This window comes from Helianthus annuus, chromosome 3 (assembly GCF_002127325.2).
Source record: "Helianthus annuus cultivar XRQ/B chromosome 3, HanXRQr2.0-SUNRISE, whole genome shotgun sequence".
NCBI classification, from domain to species: domain Eukaryota; kingdom Viridiplantae; phylum Streptophyta; class Magnoliopsida; order Asterales; family Asteraceae; genus Helianthus; species Helianthus annuus.
Window position 1 is genome coordinate 158,645,739 of NC_035435.2, and position 17,597 is coordinate 158,663,335.

Here is a 17,597-nt window from a genome sequence, read left to right on the forward strand (position 1 = left end):
GGAAATTTTAATTAACAATTTAAAAATTAATTGAAAAAGAAAAACATGTACATTAATAAAATCCATTATTTACGCATTTTGGGCTGTGTGGGAAAGTAGCTAGTAGTTCTTGGCTGGAAGCTGGTGACTGGTAGTTGTAGCTGGTAGCTAGTATCTTGTAACTTTTTAGATATATTTGGTGTTTGGCAGAGTAGCTGGAGCTTTTAATAAAATGTATAAAATGACCAAAATGGACATAACTAAAAATTTATAAAGTTTGTGCATTAAAAAGTTCATTATCTTCAGAAGTTAAAATAGTCATTTTTTCTTTAAAAGCTTGTAGCTCCATACTAAACGCTACTAGTAGGAGCGTTCAACCAAAATATTCAAGCTCCTAACCTAAAAGATTCAAGCTCCTTCAACCAAACAAATCTTTTTATTGAGCAGGAGATTTTTCTTAAAAACTTAAAGATATAAACTTCTAAAAGCTCCATACAAAACATACCCTTTGTCTCTAGAAATTGGAAAGGAAATAAGCTTAAATTCATTGGAAAATAGTCAAAGAAAAAGCCGATGCTTTAGATGAAGAAAATTGGGTCCTAGGTGTTTATCATAACTCCCAATCTGTTGAGATATTTTCATCCACAAATTAAGGACCACGTCTCTGTAAAAACAGAGAAGCTTAAGAAAAATTAATTAACTTCGTTAATATATCAAGCATTGTTAATAAGCTTTAGTAGTTATCACCAAACCTTAGGAATTTAAATTAACAATCTAAAAATGAAATTGAAAAAAACTTGTAAATTAATAGAATCTATTATTTATGAAAGTTTTAAATAAAAGTTGGAAAGAAAATCACTCGAAAATGCCTAAAATTTATGGGGAAATAGTCCGACATCAAGGCTTTAGATGAAGAACATTAGGTCCTAGGTCGAAGCAAATCGTTTAAAATATCTATTAGGTCATCCGTAGTCATAAGTCTGCCCGTAGTGGGGCGTTTTTTTTAAAAAAAATTCAAAAAAACGCCGGAAAACGCCCCGGAGCCCATTACGCCCGGCGTTTCCGGGCGTTTTTTTTGTTCAAATTTGTTGTTGGCGTGGTTTTTAAAACGCTCATCTTGCATGTGACCAGCCAATCCTTTTAGACCATGTGTTTGACCAGCCTCACCATTTGTTTCCCTTTTTTTTAATAATTGGAAGGGGCGTTATTGGAATAATGCCCCCACTACGCCACTTTTGCTATAATGCCCAACGCTGACTAGGATGTCATGTGTCGGATAATGCCCCATGGTGGGGGCATTATTTTTGTTCACCACTACGGGTGGTCTAAGGCCCTTTTGGGGGCGTTATGTGACATGTGGCATGCCACGTCACCACGAGGCTTTATGGGGCGTTATGCAAGTTGAGGCCGTAGTCATAACGCCCCTTTGTCATCATTACTCATTTTTTAATTTTTATTTTTTTAATTCATTTGTAAGTTTTTAAAAATAAAATTCATTTCATTAAATAAAAAAAAAGTACAATAAAATAAAAAAAAACATTAAACTAGAAAAAAAAACATTAAACTAGAAAAAAAAACATTAAACTAGAATAAAAAAAAATTACACAATCAAAGGTTATATTTTTTTTCAATCCGCTCCTTTTGTGCCAACGCCATTTTCAAAGTTTTTCCCGTTAAGTGGTCATGCGGTTTCGAGTAGAACTCAAAGTCGTGAGCCCGTTGTCTATCCCGCATAATCTCCGTAACTTCGCGGTTCTCCTCGATACGTTTAGTACCGAGTTCGTGTATGTCTTGAAGTCGCTTGTTTATCTCCGAAAATGCGTTACTCATATCCGTTACCATAGACATCGACGACGACTCGGGTTTTTTCGCCCGGCTTCTTCTTCCGGGCGGTCTTGGTAGCTCCTCATCGACGACGACTCGGGTTTATCTCCGAAAATGCGTTACTCATATCCGTTACTTCCACTTTTCCATCCGGAAAACAAGCGTTGGTACACGGTTTGAAAGTTTGTGCATTTCTTGTTTATATCGGTCCACTTCCCCGATATAGAGTCCGGTGGGCGGTATTCGTCTCCTTTACCCATGAGATCGAAAAAAAGTTCTCGTATTCGGTTCCAAAAAACGGTTTTACTTTGATTGTTTGCTAAAAAAAATAAAATATAATGTTAGTCTAAAATTAAAAAAAAAATAAAAACAGAAAATAAATAAAAAACAGAAAATAAATTAAAAAACAGAAAATAAATAAAAACAGAAAATAAATTAAAAAACTGAAAATAAATAAAAACAGAAAATAAATTAAAAAACTGAAAATAAATAAAAACAGAAAATAAATTAAAAAACTGAAAATAAATAAAAAATGAAAAAAAAAAACAGAGAAAAAAAAATATACATATAACCGGGTCCTCCGAAACATCGATGAAAGCGCGGGTTAACGCATACTCCTCTTCGGGCTCCCACGTTATCACATTTTTTTTCGCTCGGGTGGTGGTTTCCACTTTCTTTTTATGTGGCCGTTTTCCTTTTCCTTTTTGCGTCTCCGCTACCTCGGGTTGTGTTTCCGGAACAACATCGGGTTCGTGTAGTGGGGAGCCGAAAGCTTGAGCCGACCCAAACGCTTGAGACGACCCCATTCCATCGGTGTTTTGATTCGGGTTCCACCGGTAGAGATTAGGGTCCCATGATAGCGGTTACATCAACAAAATAATGATTCTAACACTAATGCATATGCATAAAAATAAGAAGTCTTCACAAATGCATATACTAGATAAAGCTCAAAACTTTCAGGAGATTCCACAAATCAAAAGATAGCACTACAAAAAGCATAGTTACAAATCATATAACTCATAACTAACTGATTCAAAATGTCAAAAAACAGCACTACAAAAAGCATACAAACAAATCATATAACTCATACAAAATGTTAATCTAGAATTTATTTATCAACTGTCATCCTATAATAAAAGATTTTTGCGAAAATACAATCCGAAAAACGATCAACTACAAACGGGACACCTAACAAGCCCATTCTCATTACAATCTGTACATTTCACAGTCACAGTTTCCCCAAACTGATCCCCATCCATTACCACTTTACAACTTCCATTACAACTACAACATGGCAAGAATCTTGCACCACCACAAGTCTCACACACATACCCTGCTTTCAACTTAGGCAACCCATCAAGCAACTGACCCAAACACCCCTCTTCAACAATCCTCAAAACCTCATCAGACCCACCCACATATCTCCCCTTCACAAACACTCTTGGTGGAACCAATTCACTCTTATCCTTCCCCTTCATTAGCTCCCAAAGCTCCTCCCTAAAACCACGATCCATCGATACATCTCGCTCGCTAAACATCACCCTGAACCCCTCAAGAACCGCCCTCACCGCATTACACGCCTCAAATGTCTTCCTTACACCTCTCAACGACGTCGTATAGATCACCACCTTGTTTTCCCCCTTTGGTGGGCAGAGCTCTTCAAACCCATCCAAGATTTCCGGTTTAAAATCCACTGATTCGGTAAAGATTGAATCTTTATGATTGTTTTCCCCATTTGGTGAGCAAATTTCTTCAAACCCATCCAAGATTTCCGGTTCAGAAGCCACTGGTTTTACAAAGATTGAATCTTCATGATTATTTTCCCCCTTTGATGAGCAAACTTCTTCAAACCCATCCAAGAAAACCGGTTTAGAATCCACTAATTTGGTAAAGATTGGATTTTTATGAGTATTTCCCCCTTTTGGTGTGCAAAGTTCTTCAAACCCATCAAACAAAACCGGTTTAGAATCAACCGGTTTAATAAAAATTGGATTTTTATGATCAGGGTTTGAGTTTTCTTGAAATGGGTATCTAAAAGGGGATGGTCTAGAGGGTTGTGGGGAAAAATGAAAGCTTTCTGGGGTGGAACCAAGACCAGCCATGAGCTCCCATGAGTTAATGACTTCAGGTTGTGGCGGTTCAGAGAAGGTGAACCGGGGATGGGGGGTGGGGGGTAGGGTGGTGGGGGAGGATGATGGGTCTAGGGTTAGAAGGCCATAAGTGGTGGAGGTGAGTGAGACAATGTGGTGAGTGAAATCATCATCTTGGTTGAGTAGTTGAGATGAAGTACAACCCATGTATAAAGATTGAGGTTGGATTAATGTGAGGTGAGATGGGGAAGAAACTAGAAAGGGTTTGAATGTGGGTTAGATTTCAAATGTTGGTTTGAGCGCCTGAGTTTTGAATGCAGTAGTGAAATGGAAGGGTTGTGCTGTCAATTCATGTTTATGGTTTTGGTTTTTGGGCCATATCATATTATATTTTTGCATGAACAACGATGCGACTATTTAATGCATAATTAATTAGTTAATTAATGTCTTTTTAGTTTTTATCTTTTGTCCGTATTTTAATATTTCTTTTGCTTTAAGTTTCAAAAAAAAAAAAAAAAAGTAAATTTGGTGAGTTCATTTAATAGTTCATATTATTAAATTGAAGTTATCAAAAAATGGGTATATATTAATTACTAACATTGAAATATTACAAAGGTGAACGGGGTGGATGCGAGGTAGGCTTTCACCGCTCAGCAACACTGTCGTCGGCCCTTTCCTCACCAAAGGTGTATACTGGGCCTCACTATTTTCTAACCAATTAAACATTTTTTTTAAATGGTTTGGGTGAAATCACTCATAGTCATAGTGATTAAGGGCAAGAGAGAACTTGACATGAAAAAAAAAATCATTGGTGGGAAGTTACCCTCAAAAGGTGACCACCCCTCTAACCCTAATAGCATATGTACTACACGGACGTAAAACTAAAAGATATGTATTACGCCAATAAGGAAGTGGTGGAGTGGTTGAGGAAAGATTTGGTGCTCCTTGTGACCCAGGTTCGACTCCCACTCTCCCCATTATTTTCTGCGGCATCCAGGTGATGGTTGCATACGGGTAGAGCCGGTTCGTCTTGGATGGCAGACGAGATTTTACCGCTTATTCTACTGTCGTGCCTTCGGGCGGGTGGAGGTCGGGTTTCCGCGCATCTGAGAGAGCCAAGGGGCTGGCGGCAGTCGAGTATTCGACCTTGGCCACGGCGCCCGATGTCACGGTGGTTGGCACGTCGTTCTATGTCGTTCAAAAACTAAAAAAGATATGTATTACACATACGGGAAGGTTCATTTAAGAAGAAAATTTAATTGAGAAAAAAAAAAGAACAAAGGGTAATTTTGTAAAAATTAAATAGTTTTTTCACTTATCTCATTTATTATCATTTTTTACTAATTAATTAGTCATACAAACTATTATCCTCCACGCCAACTTTTTTTGTCTACACAAATCAAAAATTATCCTACGTATTTCGAAATTCATCCTACACGTTGAAATTTATCCTACACAACTCGTAGTTTATCCTACACAACTCGTAATTTATCCTACACTTTAAATTATTTTATTTTTTATTTTTTAAATATATATTTTGAAGATAAGTTACAAATTATTTAATGTAGTTAGCTATTAAAAAGGAAGACTACAAATTAATAACCTATGTAGATTTACCAATGTACCATTATAGTAAAACATTAAATACTTATTTTTTTTAACAGTAAACACATTATATATATATATATATATATATATATATATAGAGAGAGAGAGAGAGAGAGAGAGAGCCAGCAAGAAGATGAAATACAAACGAAAACACGGGAAAAGAAAGACGAGTTACAGGAAATCTAAAACATCAAAAAGTTTCCATTTCGCCCACAAGGACGGCTTCAGCTTCGAACGGACACTAATCCATCTAAACGCTTCCTCTTTGATCCGGTCCACCATCTTGCTTATCGGGATAGAACTATCATCAAAGACCTTCGCATTTCTAGCAAACCAAATGAAGTAAAATATAGGATTCTAATTGGTTGAAATTTCTTCTTTTTTCTTTTTACAAAAAATTTCTTCTCATTTGAACTCTCCACACACACAGATATATATATATATATATATATATATATATATATATATATATATATATATATATATATATATATATATATATATATATATATATATATATCATGTGACTGAAATTACGCACTACATTACGTATAATAATGTATATAATTAATATTATTTTTATAAATGTATAACTTTTATTTAAAGTAAATGAAAAGAATGTTATTAACTTTATAAATGTATGACATCTTACATTACATATAATAATGTCATAAACTAGATTTATTTTTTTATTAATACTAATTATAAAATGATAATCTAAGTTAATGGTTTATATATAACGAATTAAATGTTTTCATAATTAATGATTCTTTTATTATAAAGTTATAATCTAAATTAATGGTTTATATATAACGAATTAAATGTTTGCATAATTAATGATTATTTTATTATATCACAGATGGGTAAAAAAATATTAACTAATATTATTAAAAATATTATTAAGTTATATTTTTCTACTTTATAAAACATTTATTTATTCAGAGTTTTGAAGAAATTTGAGAGGAGAAAATTAGTGAGATGAAATATAATGATAACACGTTTTTAACTATATATTCATTTATGAGGCATAGATTGTTAGACTAGAAGGTATGGGGCCGGCCCCAAGTCCATTCCTCCACAGCCTTTAGGCCCTTAGGTCCATCCCCTTTAGGCCTTTAGGTCTATCCCCTTTAGGCTCATTCTTAAACCCGCTTACGTGACGGTACATTCCTTTGGGAATGACCCAAACCATACCTTCCAGCCTTAAGAGGTCAAATAGAACTTTGTGTGAACAAAAAGACAGGGAAATCAAATACTTCAAGACTTTCAGACATAGAATAATCAGAGAATGCAGCCATTATAAATCAATTTTTAATGAAGGAATCATGACTAACAACATTCAAAGGCTCATCTTCAAGAACATGATCCAAAAATACAGAAATTGTTAATCAGAAGAGTAGGAAAGCAAGATTGAGAATATCGATTTTTCTGCACATCTTTGTTTCTTTGCACAAATCCAGCCCTTCTCATTTCGATTTTAACACTCCAGCCCTTTTCCTTTTCAGAATCCAACTGTTATCCATTGACTTTAACCTTTTATATTTTTAACCTATAGCCAAAACATTTTAGGGTAAATTACACCTTTCGTCTTTTATATTTATACCAAATTTCAGTGGATACCCTTTGACTTTTAAATTGATAAGGATTATCCTTTACGTTTTAAAAATCTTGCAACGTCTGTCCTTTGAAACTAACCCGGTTAAAGTTTTAGTTGAGCTTGGTCATGTGCCTTGCACATGAGAGGATAGGTTGGTAATTTTACTCATTTAGTTAAAGTATATTTAACAAATAACACAAAAGGAATTTAAAACAACCGTCTCTTTCTACATGGAAATTGAAACCGGTCACCATTCCGACTACCACTACCGTCGTATACCACCCCTGTCATCACCGTCTTCTTTAAAATTCCAACTATCTCCAACAAAGCACCTCTGCAAAACCCTAAATCACATATGCTCATCGAAAACCAAGTTCACTCACCACCACTTTCCTCGCCGCCACCCTCATGACGGATGACTAAGGGAACCATAAAGAATAAAGCAACCATGGTTTATGTTTACATGGTAGATATACACAAAAATATCATATCAGTTTGTGATAAACATACAACGATGTATTCAAATTTATAAAAGAAAATATTATAAATCATTTTAGAAGCTTTCAAAAAGCATCATCCTCACCGCGAACAAACCTCACTTATCGCGTATGACTTGTGATCATTTACTATTACTACATTAACATGAATCTAAAACATGTGAAATCCTTTAAAGACAATCAAATAAGACGCAAGTAAACATCGACTACAACATGATGATCCAACAAAAGCACCTCAACCATCTCGTCTGTTCACAAAATTCAAACCACCACCTTCGCAGGCGCTGCTGCTGTTCGTGTTGGAGCTATAGCCATGATAAGATGGCTCGTTTCGAGTACTAGTGATTCCTAGGCACAATGCTTCACCTAACGGCCCACCAGGTGTGGAACCAGAACCTGAACCCGAACCCAAACCTGCCCAAGAAGCCTGGTTCAGCCAATTGTGGTGCGGTTTGAAAACATCTTCACACCCATCTCTATCACCACTCAACAATCCAACAGCCATTTGAAAACTCTCATGATCAAACTCCATCTGGTTCCCACCAGATTGCATTGATAATGTTAGAGAACATTCATCTCCACCACCAATCCTAGACCAACCATCAATGCCGGTAAAACTAGCGTTTAGGTAAGAATTATTGTGGTCGATCAAGGAGTTTTGCTGATGAATTTCTTTATAATCTTGTTTCGAAATCTGGTCCCTTTTTGATCCTCCGATTGCGGACTGCGTTGGTTGCTGAAATTGGTTATTCGATGTCGATTGATACGCAGGGATACCAGCATTCTTCTTCAACCAATCACTGCACCTTCAATCCAAACAAGATACACACCAAAATTAAAACAACAAAAAAAAAAAAAAATATATGTACACACATTTAACAACTGTTTACACTCACTCGGGTTGTTGATTTGCAGCGGAAACCACGGTGGAAGTATCTTTAGTGTATGCGGTTTCCACAGGCTTTCTTGAACGCGATCTAGTCTTGCGCGCATGTCGCTCGCAGTACCTTTGATCAGGAGCCACATCCTTGGCACACCTCCATTTCTTACCATCTGTTCTTCTACACCTCCACGGCTCCGGATCCGACCCGTTTGAGAGTCTCAAACCCATACCCATCCCTACCAAACACACAACACCAATCTTAAGAAATCAAACATAAAGACTTAAAGCGCCTCCTTTTAAATTAAAAATAACTTGCACTCTTGCAGACATTTAATCAAACAGTTGGTGGGCACACTAAAAAATAAAGCTTTTTATATCACATAACACTAAGGGATTTGAGAAACTACTGTTGGATTGAGTGGATAAAGATACGAGAAGCTGTGGAGGAACAGGGATTGAAGCCATTATGTACTTGTAGATCGTTGTTTGCCTCTCGAGTTCTTCCCACTGATTCGCAGTAAAAAACACTTTCCCAGAAACTCTCACAACTCCACCTGCAACAAAACACCCATTCAGAACCACACCAACAAGATCAAGAAACAGTTACAACTGCAAGCAGTTAAGCAGTAGCACCTGCAGCTGATTGATTCCCATTCACCATTTTTCAAGAAAATGCAAAACCCAGATGTGAAATGTGGAGAAAAGAAAAGGGTTTTGTGTTGATTGATGATATAAGGAGGAGATATTTTGGTAGGATTGTTGGGTGCTTCCTATGGTTCCAACATTCTGGAGTGTTAGGGAAACAACAAACATAAAGGCCAAAACTTGGTCCCCTATTGATTGTTGTTTACCATTTTCAATAAAACCGTGAATGGATACTGATGTATAAATCGTCCTGTTTCATAAAATGGAGGAGAAAGTGGTCAAATTTTGATTAAAATGGGGATGGGCCAAATGCCGTGCAGATAAAGGTGGTTTTAATGCTTCCACCCTATCACTCTTTACTTGTCTCACAATTTGTACAATGTCAACTTTTATTTAATGTTTAGCTATTGCATTGGACAATGTTATGTTAAAAAAAAATGTTTTGGTGTAAAACTTTATTGACTAGTTTTAACAGTTTTTTTGTTTTTTCTTGGCTCTTACGTTATGTGTAATGGGCTCCCGTCCACCCGATATATCAGCTAAAAAAGACGTGATGGTGGGCGGGTGGGTGAAGCGATCCACATGCATGGAGCGTCAAGTCACCCAGAAACCAGTTTTAATAACTTTTTTTTCAACAAATCACTATCATCAGATTCAGAAACAAAAATCCTTGGTTACAAGTCGTCCTTAGTATGGAGATAGGTTTTCTTTGAGAGACAAAGTTTTTGGTGCTATAGCTTACATGAAGGTTAAGGAGAGAGATGGTCCTCGCTTTCGATTTGGAGGAAGGGGGGAGGGGGGGGTTCCTATTGTAGCTCTTAGAATTTAAAAGGTCGTATATCTAAGATAAGTTGTGTTTATCTAATCTTGTTGTTTAGTAAGGGAATAATATGATCACATAAAGTTATTACTAATAGAATCTCATGTTCATAAAAGAATATGTTTCTTATCCGTCTTATATGTAGTGTAAATGGATGTTTATAAAATCAATTATTATCATAGAAAATAAAATATAACGAAAATACAGTACCATTTCACTAGCAATAACAATACAAAAAATTATGGGGGAGGGGGTAGTTTGGTAGGTAGGAGGTTCCGAGAAAGTACATAGATATTGTCATACCTCGACTCGCAACGGATTATCGGTCAAAGCAAGATGATTGTCCAAAACTTATCACACTATTAAATGTTTAAATATTTGTCAATGTCTCAAACTAAACTGCAAAGCCGTTTCAACGTTTTTGAAGGCCCTAAGCGAACTTCAAAGTTAGGACCTTATTATTGGTATAAATGAATTGAGATTGAGATTTGAGACATTGAATAACCAGAGCGATGATTTTTCCTAATATATGCCCTAATTTCACTCAATTTGCAATCAATTTCACATTGCTTACTTAAAAGACGCCAACGAGGGTTGATATGTTGCGTGCGTGGACAGTGCGGACTCCTAGTGTAAAATCCTAAATACTGGGCCTAGAGACGTTGTTTAAATGGCAAAAAAATCTATCTACTATATTAAAAGAATACATGTTAGCCACATGTTTTGTTTTTAGCCAATCATTTTGATGAGGTGGGCAGCCTCTTATGCAAGATAATAGAAGTTTGAGCGGCAATACTTTTCTCCTATTTTCTTTCACGCGACCCTCTTTCTTCTCACATAAGCTTCCCTTTTTCTTTAATCCCGCACATTAAACCTAATTCTCTCCCCTCTTCTTTCATCCCACATTCACAAACCCTAATACTACAACAAGTTCTTCCCAGCAAATCGGCGATTCAGTCTTACAAATCCAAGAACGAGATATGTTTCTCATGTCCACCAGTGATATTCCGAGGTATGTTTACTTGATCTTTCAATCCGAGATTCCTTTGTTTATTTTGCTTTACATTCCATCGAATTTGTTGGTGTTTTGCAATAATCGATGTTCACAATTTCACCTTTTTGGGGTTTTAAGTATTTTGGTTCTTGACTTGATAGAAGCTAATTCTTTATTGATTGTTACCCAAGTTCTAGGGTTCAGTTGACTAATTCAGGACTGCAATTGTTCAGCCGTGGTTTAACCTTGGCGATTTGTTCTGAATATAAACAACTATGAGCATTCAGCGCCTTCTCCGCTACAAGGTTCTTCGATCTTTAATTGCATCAATGTATGTTTTTTTATGAATAGTGTTTCAGATCTGTATAATCTTAATTTGAATCAATCATTAATCGAAACACATGTGTTTCATATCTTTGATATTCTGATTCAGATTTTGATTTGAAATGGATATTTTTTATGACTCTAATTTAGAATTGTGAAATCGGAGTTCCATTACATTAAAGTTATGATTCAAACCAGGGTTTTTCGTAAGAAATTTTTGAGAAATTCATGTTCATTTGTGTGTTGTGTAAATGAATTAGACTTGTGGTAGTTTAATATATCCTTTATAAAATCAATATGTATTTTTTTTATGCATCTCTGACTTATATGCTAAAGTATTTTTTATTTTTCTGTATGATAATTCTTTTGATGTTGGTGGGTTTTGTTGGGTAACGGGTCAAATGGGTTCGAATCAGAATAGGCTAACTAATTATTGTTTCAATTTTTGGTTTAGGTTAAAACAAGTTCCTTTCTAAACGGGTTGATTAAAAAAACCACAGCTGATCATATTTAATAACAACAAGCTGTCAAGGATTTTATCACAAATTGTCTAAAAACCTATTTGTTTATGTTATATGTTTTGTGATATCTTGATTTTTTTTACCTATTTTAAGTGTTCATTTTTTTATGAGTAATGCAAGTTATGTCAGTTCTGTGTATATCAATCTTAGGAAATCATATATCATCTCAATGTGTGTATATGTTTGAAGCTAAATTCTAAGTAAAGGATAGTCTTTTTAGTAAATATATGTGGTATATATGATTGGCATATGAACATTGTTAGAATTGAAATGTCATCTTAACCACATTTCTAGATATCCTTATGGAAGCATTTTTTACTTTCTCTATTATAATTCTTTTGATGTTGGCGGATTGGGTTGAGTAACGGGTCAAAATGGATAGGTTTTTGATATTTACCATTGATGTGTTCGTTGATAACGGGTTTTACATTTGATTGGATATACTTTTGTGCTGTGTTATTATTTTCTTTGACATGGGGTTTTGTTAATTTGACTAAATATAAACTTGTGTTTCGATTTTCTCTAATCTGTAGCTTTAAATAATATTGTAATAGCTGGTAACATGCTTTTATTTTCAAAATATCTAATTTGTTGAAACTATGTTAATAAATAGTTAATGCGTTAGTTATAGTTACCATGCACAATTTTATTACGACAATGCAAATGTTTGACATCGGCCCTTGGCAACTTTCAACCTTTTTGACCAGTTTCAAATAGTTTACTACCAAGTTTAAAGGTTTCATAACTTGATTTAAGTTTCTTACATTTGTGTTATATACTAGGGTGCAAGAATAGTTGATACGAAGGCTGAGCGATATATGCGGGTTTGTTGTGTGGTGTCTTTGTCAATTCATTTTGTATATGTTCCGCAAAACTATTGCGGATTTACTGATTAAAACCATTATCTTCAATGCCTAATGTTTTTGCGTTCACAGTGGCGTTTTCCGTTTACTCCCATGAATCTGCGATACCTAATCTGCTATTCTTCCCACACACCGGCGCACTTCGGCGACTCTCTGTCGTCCAACATAAAGGTAACTTTTCATTTGTTTAGTTGCTTTATTATTCTATTATTTGGTTCTATATTGGTGTGACCTATGCATAGTGTTGTTTGGGTCCCTCGACGGTGCAATGACCAGACCCACATAGACTAACAATATGTATCGATGGGCAATTGTCGGTCTTTATTTTGGTAATTTCACTGATGAAGTGTCTATTTTCATTGTAACACCCCCAAAATTCCACCTGCGGAAACCCCGCGAGGCGTGTTACGCATCAAAGTTCGAGCCACCAATCACATTGAACCAATGATAAATATTTAAATAAGTCATGACATTAATTACTAATATAAGATGTCAACATGTTATCAATTCTCAAAAGTTGTGTAGCGGAAGCATGTAATCGTTTAGCATTCGTTTCATAATAACAATCAAAATCAATGCATCGTTTATAAGTGAATCCAAGAGTCTCGATCCATGACCACTCCAGCACTTCCAGATAGCAAGTCCATGTTCCAAAGTTAACGACCTACAAGCATGCAAACAAGTGTGTCAGACTACGCTGGTGAGTTCAAGGTTTTGTTAACGTGTTGCGTTACCAGATGTATGTTAATGCGATTCAATGTTGCGTTATGATGTTGCTCATGTTAGATACCCTAGGTAGTGTGCACATATGTATCCGAGGAGTGTGCCTCTAACAACCATAGCCATAACGACCGATTGCTATGTTGCCATCGCTAGATACCCTAGGGAGTGTGCCCATATGTATCCGAGGAGTGTGCCTCTAACAACCATAGCCATAACGACCGATTGCTATGTTGCCATCGCTAGATACCCTAGGGAGTGTGCCCATATGTATCCGAGGAGTGTGCCTCTAACAACCATAGCCATAACCAGATAATTAGTTCACGCCCGTCCGTACGGCCCGGTGTGAGGTTTCCCACCTAATAGCGCTATCAACTAATTACCCCCATTGCCCTCCAGGCAATCCGATGATAGATTCCATGTTCAATACCCAAAACCGATTAAGTTGTTTACCTAAAGTTTCCCTTCCAAATGTTTACCAGTTGTCCCAAACCACCGGGACGCATGCTTGAGAAAATGCATTGAACTCACCTGGGATTGCTCGGTATGATACACGAAAAGGTTCAGTTAAGCTACAATGTGATCAACCACGTCCTAGCAGGTTTATCATACAGGTCAGGTTTGTATTCAAGTATTGCACGTACAGTTACACAGAGTTAACACGTTACAAACACGTAGAGATCATGGCAACACTTTAACAGTCAAGCAATACATTCAACTTGTGCGATTAGAAAGTCCAAAAGTAATCGGCCCAACATGTTGTGCGGCCCATAACATGTTGTGCGATCCAACAATTCCCGGCCCAACTATCATAACAGATCAATAACACGTTCTCGGCCCAATTAAAATATCACATAAGTATCTTGTGCGAATCCGGGTAACCTTGTGCGACTGAACTAGGTTGTGCGCTCGGCCTTTGGGCCTGTCCGGCCCAATGGCATAAATAGTCCAAAAACATAACGGCCCAACTAAATAGTCCATTGCAGCTTGTGCGGTCCGGTTACCCTTGTGCGATCCAGTCAAGCTTGTGCGACTGGATAGTCTTGTGCGATCAGAAAGCTTACGTGATGATTCTGATCTTGTGCGTTTAAACATGTGCGATCAGATCAGATTTCATGTAACCTGACCTTGTGCGATCCATTTGAATTACTCGAAACTTATGGTAATCGGTTACATAATAAATCAATTTCCAAACTTATCATATCAATCAACAACTAATCCCTTTCAAATCATGGTGATTATCGATCAAACAAGGTCTTTAGCATCATATTCACATAAACCCTAATCATGTTTATAATCACAAACAATAGTCTAACGATTCACATGAACATACAACCGATCACTTCATCATAACCCGATTCACTTCGAACAATAATAAGTTAACAATCGGAATCTATCAAACAACACAGTGGATAACATCATCATATAATTCCGATTTCATAATCATGCCATCTATTACCTTTATTCGATCTCAAGCATCATACTAACAAATTGGTCGTGATAGCCTATAATATCTAATTGGTTTTTAGATTATTATCATGCAATCCAAATCACAAGAACATCATCATTCACACAACCAATTCCAATTATCACATAAACTCATGACACTCAATATCATCTAACAAAACAATGATAGTGAAACACTAACCGGTTAAAAGAAAACTTGATCCGAACAAGAGAATGTCTTCGAGAGATGGAGATGATGGCCGTCGGGTTTGAGAGGGGGAAAAAGAGCTCTAGGGTTTTGTGTGTGTGGATGTTTTGTAACAAATGAGAGGCCTATCCCAAAGATGAGTGTTTGTTCGTATAAGAGAAGTGGGCCGGCCCTTACTTGGGCTGCCCTTGATCCGGTTACAAGAGATAAGGGCCGAAGTGGGCTTGTGCGGTTGTGTTGCACATTGTGCGATCAGTACATGTTGTGCGTTTGGGCCATAATATACATACATACATTTCATTACACCAAGCATATAATCGTAACATTCAATAATCATAAAAGTTCATATGAGCACATAACGTTACACAAAGTGGGTTCGAATTACGAGTTGTCACAGTATCCCCAACTAAAAAGAAATTTCGTCCCGAAATTTGGTACGCACTCACTGAGAAAGCTAGATAAGTTAAAGCTAGGTAAGTTATATCGTTTGCTGGTTTTCCTGGGGTGTCACATCCTCCCCAACTTGAAAGAAACTTCGTCCCGAAATTCACCAGTGATATCAAGAGTTGGTTCAATCCCTTGAACAATTGAGAACATTGAAGTTTTAACATACCCTTCCGTTCCTATGTGAACTTCAGTCCACGTATTGAAGTTTAACAAGCCCTCACGATTGTCTTATGACTCATGCTAGCAAACCTTGACTTCTTAGCCCATGCTTTCGATAGATTCCCTGATATTTACAACTGATCCGATGACCTTAAATTCCGGTAAGGGTATCACCAGGGTTTCATCGGGCAACCACTGCCTTAAACCTAGGGCATACATACCATTACGATAGTTATCCCGTTTCATCAATTAGCCTGAGTTTGTGAGCCAAGTCACCGTTTGTTCCAGTAATCCGAATGTCTCACGCGTCGTAAAGTAAGCTTGCCATGTTTTCTATAGCATACCGCACCCCCCCCCCCCGGGGTGGTGCTTTCGATAATGACACGTTTGCCTACAACGAACTCCCAGTGTTTCCTAAGCTAATCAGCTTTCCTAGCGCTCATGTGCTGCCATCAAACAATTTCCGATCTAAGCAATGTTCGAGAGTTTTGAGCTCAAGTCCTGGACCTGCGATTACGTTGTCAACTACATTAGTCCAGTAAGGAGATTAGAGTTACTGTCCAGGTTATGCCTCAACATGGGCTGTATGCATACTATCATGGTGCAGCTGCATTAGAGCTTCTCCCCAAGATAAGTGTCCTTCCCAACGTTTACTAAAGTCAGTTATGCACATACTTACAACATGTCTTCGTGTACTCAGATGGTTCGTCACTTTGTTCGATTGTCCTACAGTAATAAGTAATGTTCATGTCAGGACGTGAGTCAAAGGTGTGCGCCATGCCCGCCTTGAATTAGGTATAGTCCAATAAGTAATAGGAGTTGGCACCTCATGCCTATAATCCGTTTCTTCCAGAGAAATGTTCACAAGCTGAGAAGACTCATCAGTTCCCTTGACTGCAAGGAGGTGTGCTGGTCACATTCAGCGATCAACGATTGTTACTGTTTGTGTTTCCATTTCGAGTTGTAAATAGACTAGTGGCAGCATTCATAGCAGTCTGCTCCCATCTTCCACATAGGTGTTGCCAGTTTCTTATACTTCGCCTTGACTTTTCCCAAAGTCAAAAGTCATACCCATACATTGTTAGACGGGTTTTCATGCCCAACCATCAGTACAGGATTTACATGTCCAAACATCTTTCTTTAAAATCCCGTTGAATAGAATTTTCGAAGCCGGTGTGTTTTGCTAACCACAACTTCCCTACTGTTGCTGTGAAATGAGATTTATAGTCGTTCTATGAGTTAATGAATATCGTTTGTTTCACCAAGGTTGTTCTTCCATGCCCCGCATGGGCTCAACTTGAAAATTCTCTCCCGTTAGTTCCCTACTTTGTACAGAACGAGTTGTGTCAGGTGGGTTAGAGTCAATGGCGAGCTGCAAAGTCCATACACGTTCAGGTTCCACAGTCGTAATCCACTCAGAAGTTCCATCCAACGATGCCATTTACTGATTTAGCTCTTTCGAAACCAGAGTACACGGAAGGCCCTTGTGATCGGTCTAAGTAACGCATTTGGTACCGTCCAAGAAATGCCTCCGTGTAACTCCAAAGACCACGGTTTCCACCACTAGTTGTGTGTCATGCAGTTCTTCTTTGTAATTTCATTACGTAAGTCGTTACTCTCTCGTGTTGCGTCGACGTGTAACTGGGACTCTGATTCAAAACATAATGATATACCACTGTATTACCCATGCCCTTGGGTAAAAATGAGGCTCAGTACCTTACTGAATTAGGATTCGAAAGCTGAAGAGACGTCCTCATGTTCTGTCTTTCGCTAACACGGCACCCCGTTGTGCTAAAGGGATCTAAGTTGTGCGACCTTCGAAATTTCTGTGATAAATCAAGCGGAACCAAGAAATCGTTGTATCCTCGAAGGACTTTTAGTGTCGATCAGTTTCCAAAGAAAACGGGTCTTAGCGAGATTCACGTGCATTCCTACTCTGTTGATTACATTACCCAAAAGGTACCTCTCGAAT

At 37.2% G+C, this 17,597-nt stretch overlaps 2 protein-coding genes across 2 annotated transcripts; both read right to left on the reverse strand.

Annotated features, from left to right (window-relative positions):
- Positions 1-2,883: 2,883 nt before the first annotated feature.
- Positions 2,884-4,309, reverse strand: LOC110930381 (uncharacterized protein At3g28850-like). Its single transcript, XM_035987648.1, has one exon. The coding sequence runs from the start codon at positions 4,098-4,100 to the stop codon at positions 2,973-2,975; it is 1,128 nt and encodes a 375-aa protein (XP_035843541.1). The 5' UTR covers positions 4,101-4,309; the 3' UTR covers positions 2,884-2,972.
- Positions 4,310-7,615: 3,306 nt separating this feature from the next.
- On the reverse strand, positions 7,616-9,434 carry LOC110930380 (growth-regulating factor 8). Its single transcript, XM_022173682.2, has 4 exons — positions 9,112-9,434; positions 8,886-9,032; positions 8,492-8,714; positions 7,616-8,401 (listed from the first exon to the last, which is right to left on the reverse strand). The coding sequence occupies exons 1-4, from the start codon at positions 9,137-9,139 to the stop codon at positions 7,831-7,833; spliced, it is 969 nt and encodes a 322-aa protein (XP_022029374.1). The 5' UTR covers positions 9,140-9,434; the 3' UTR covers positions 7,616-7,830.
- Between the last annotated feature and the right edge of the window lie 8,163 nt (positions 9,435-17,597).

Coding starts and splice junctions, on each gene's coding strand:
- LOC110930381 (XM_035987648.1), bottom strand. CDS start 4,100: ATGGGTTGTACTTCATCTCAACTACTCAACCAAGATGATGATTTCACT.
- LOC110930380 (XM_022173682.2), bottom strand. CDS start 9,139: ATGGTGAATGGGAATCAATCAGCTGCAG. Junction 8,715..8,885: donor TTTATCCACTCAATCCAACA/GTAGTTTCTCAA, acceptor TGTGTTTGGTAG/GGATGGGTATGGGTTTGAGA. Junction 8,402..8,491: donor GCTGCAAATCAACAACCCGA/GTGAGTGTAAAC, acceptor TTTGGATTGAAG/GTGCAGTGATTGGTTGAAGA.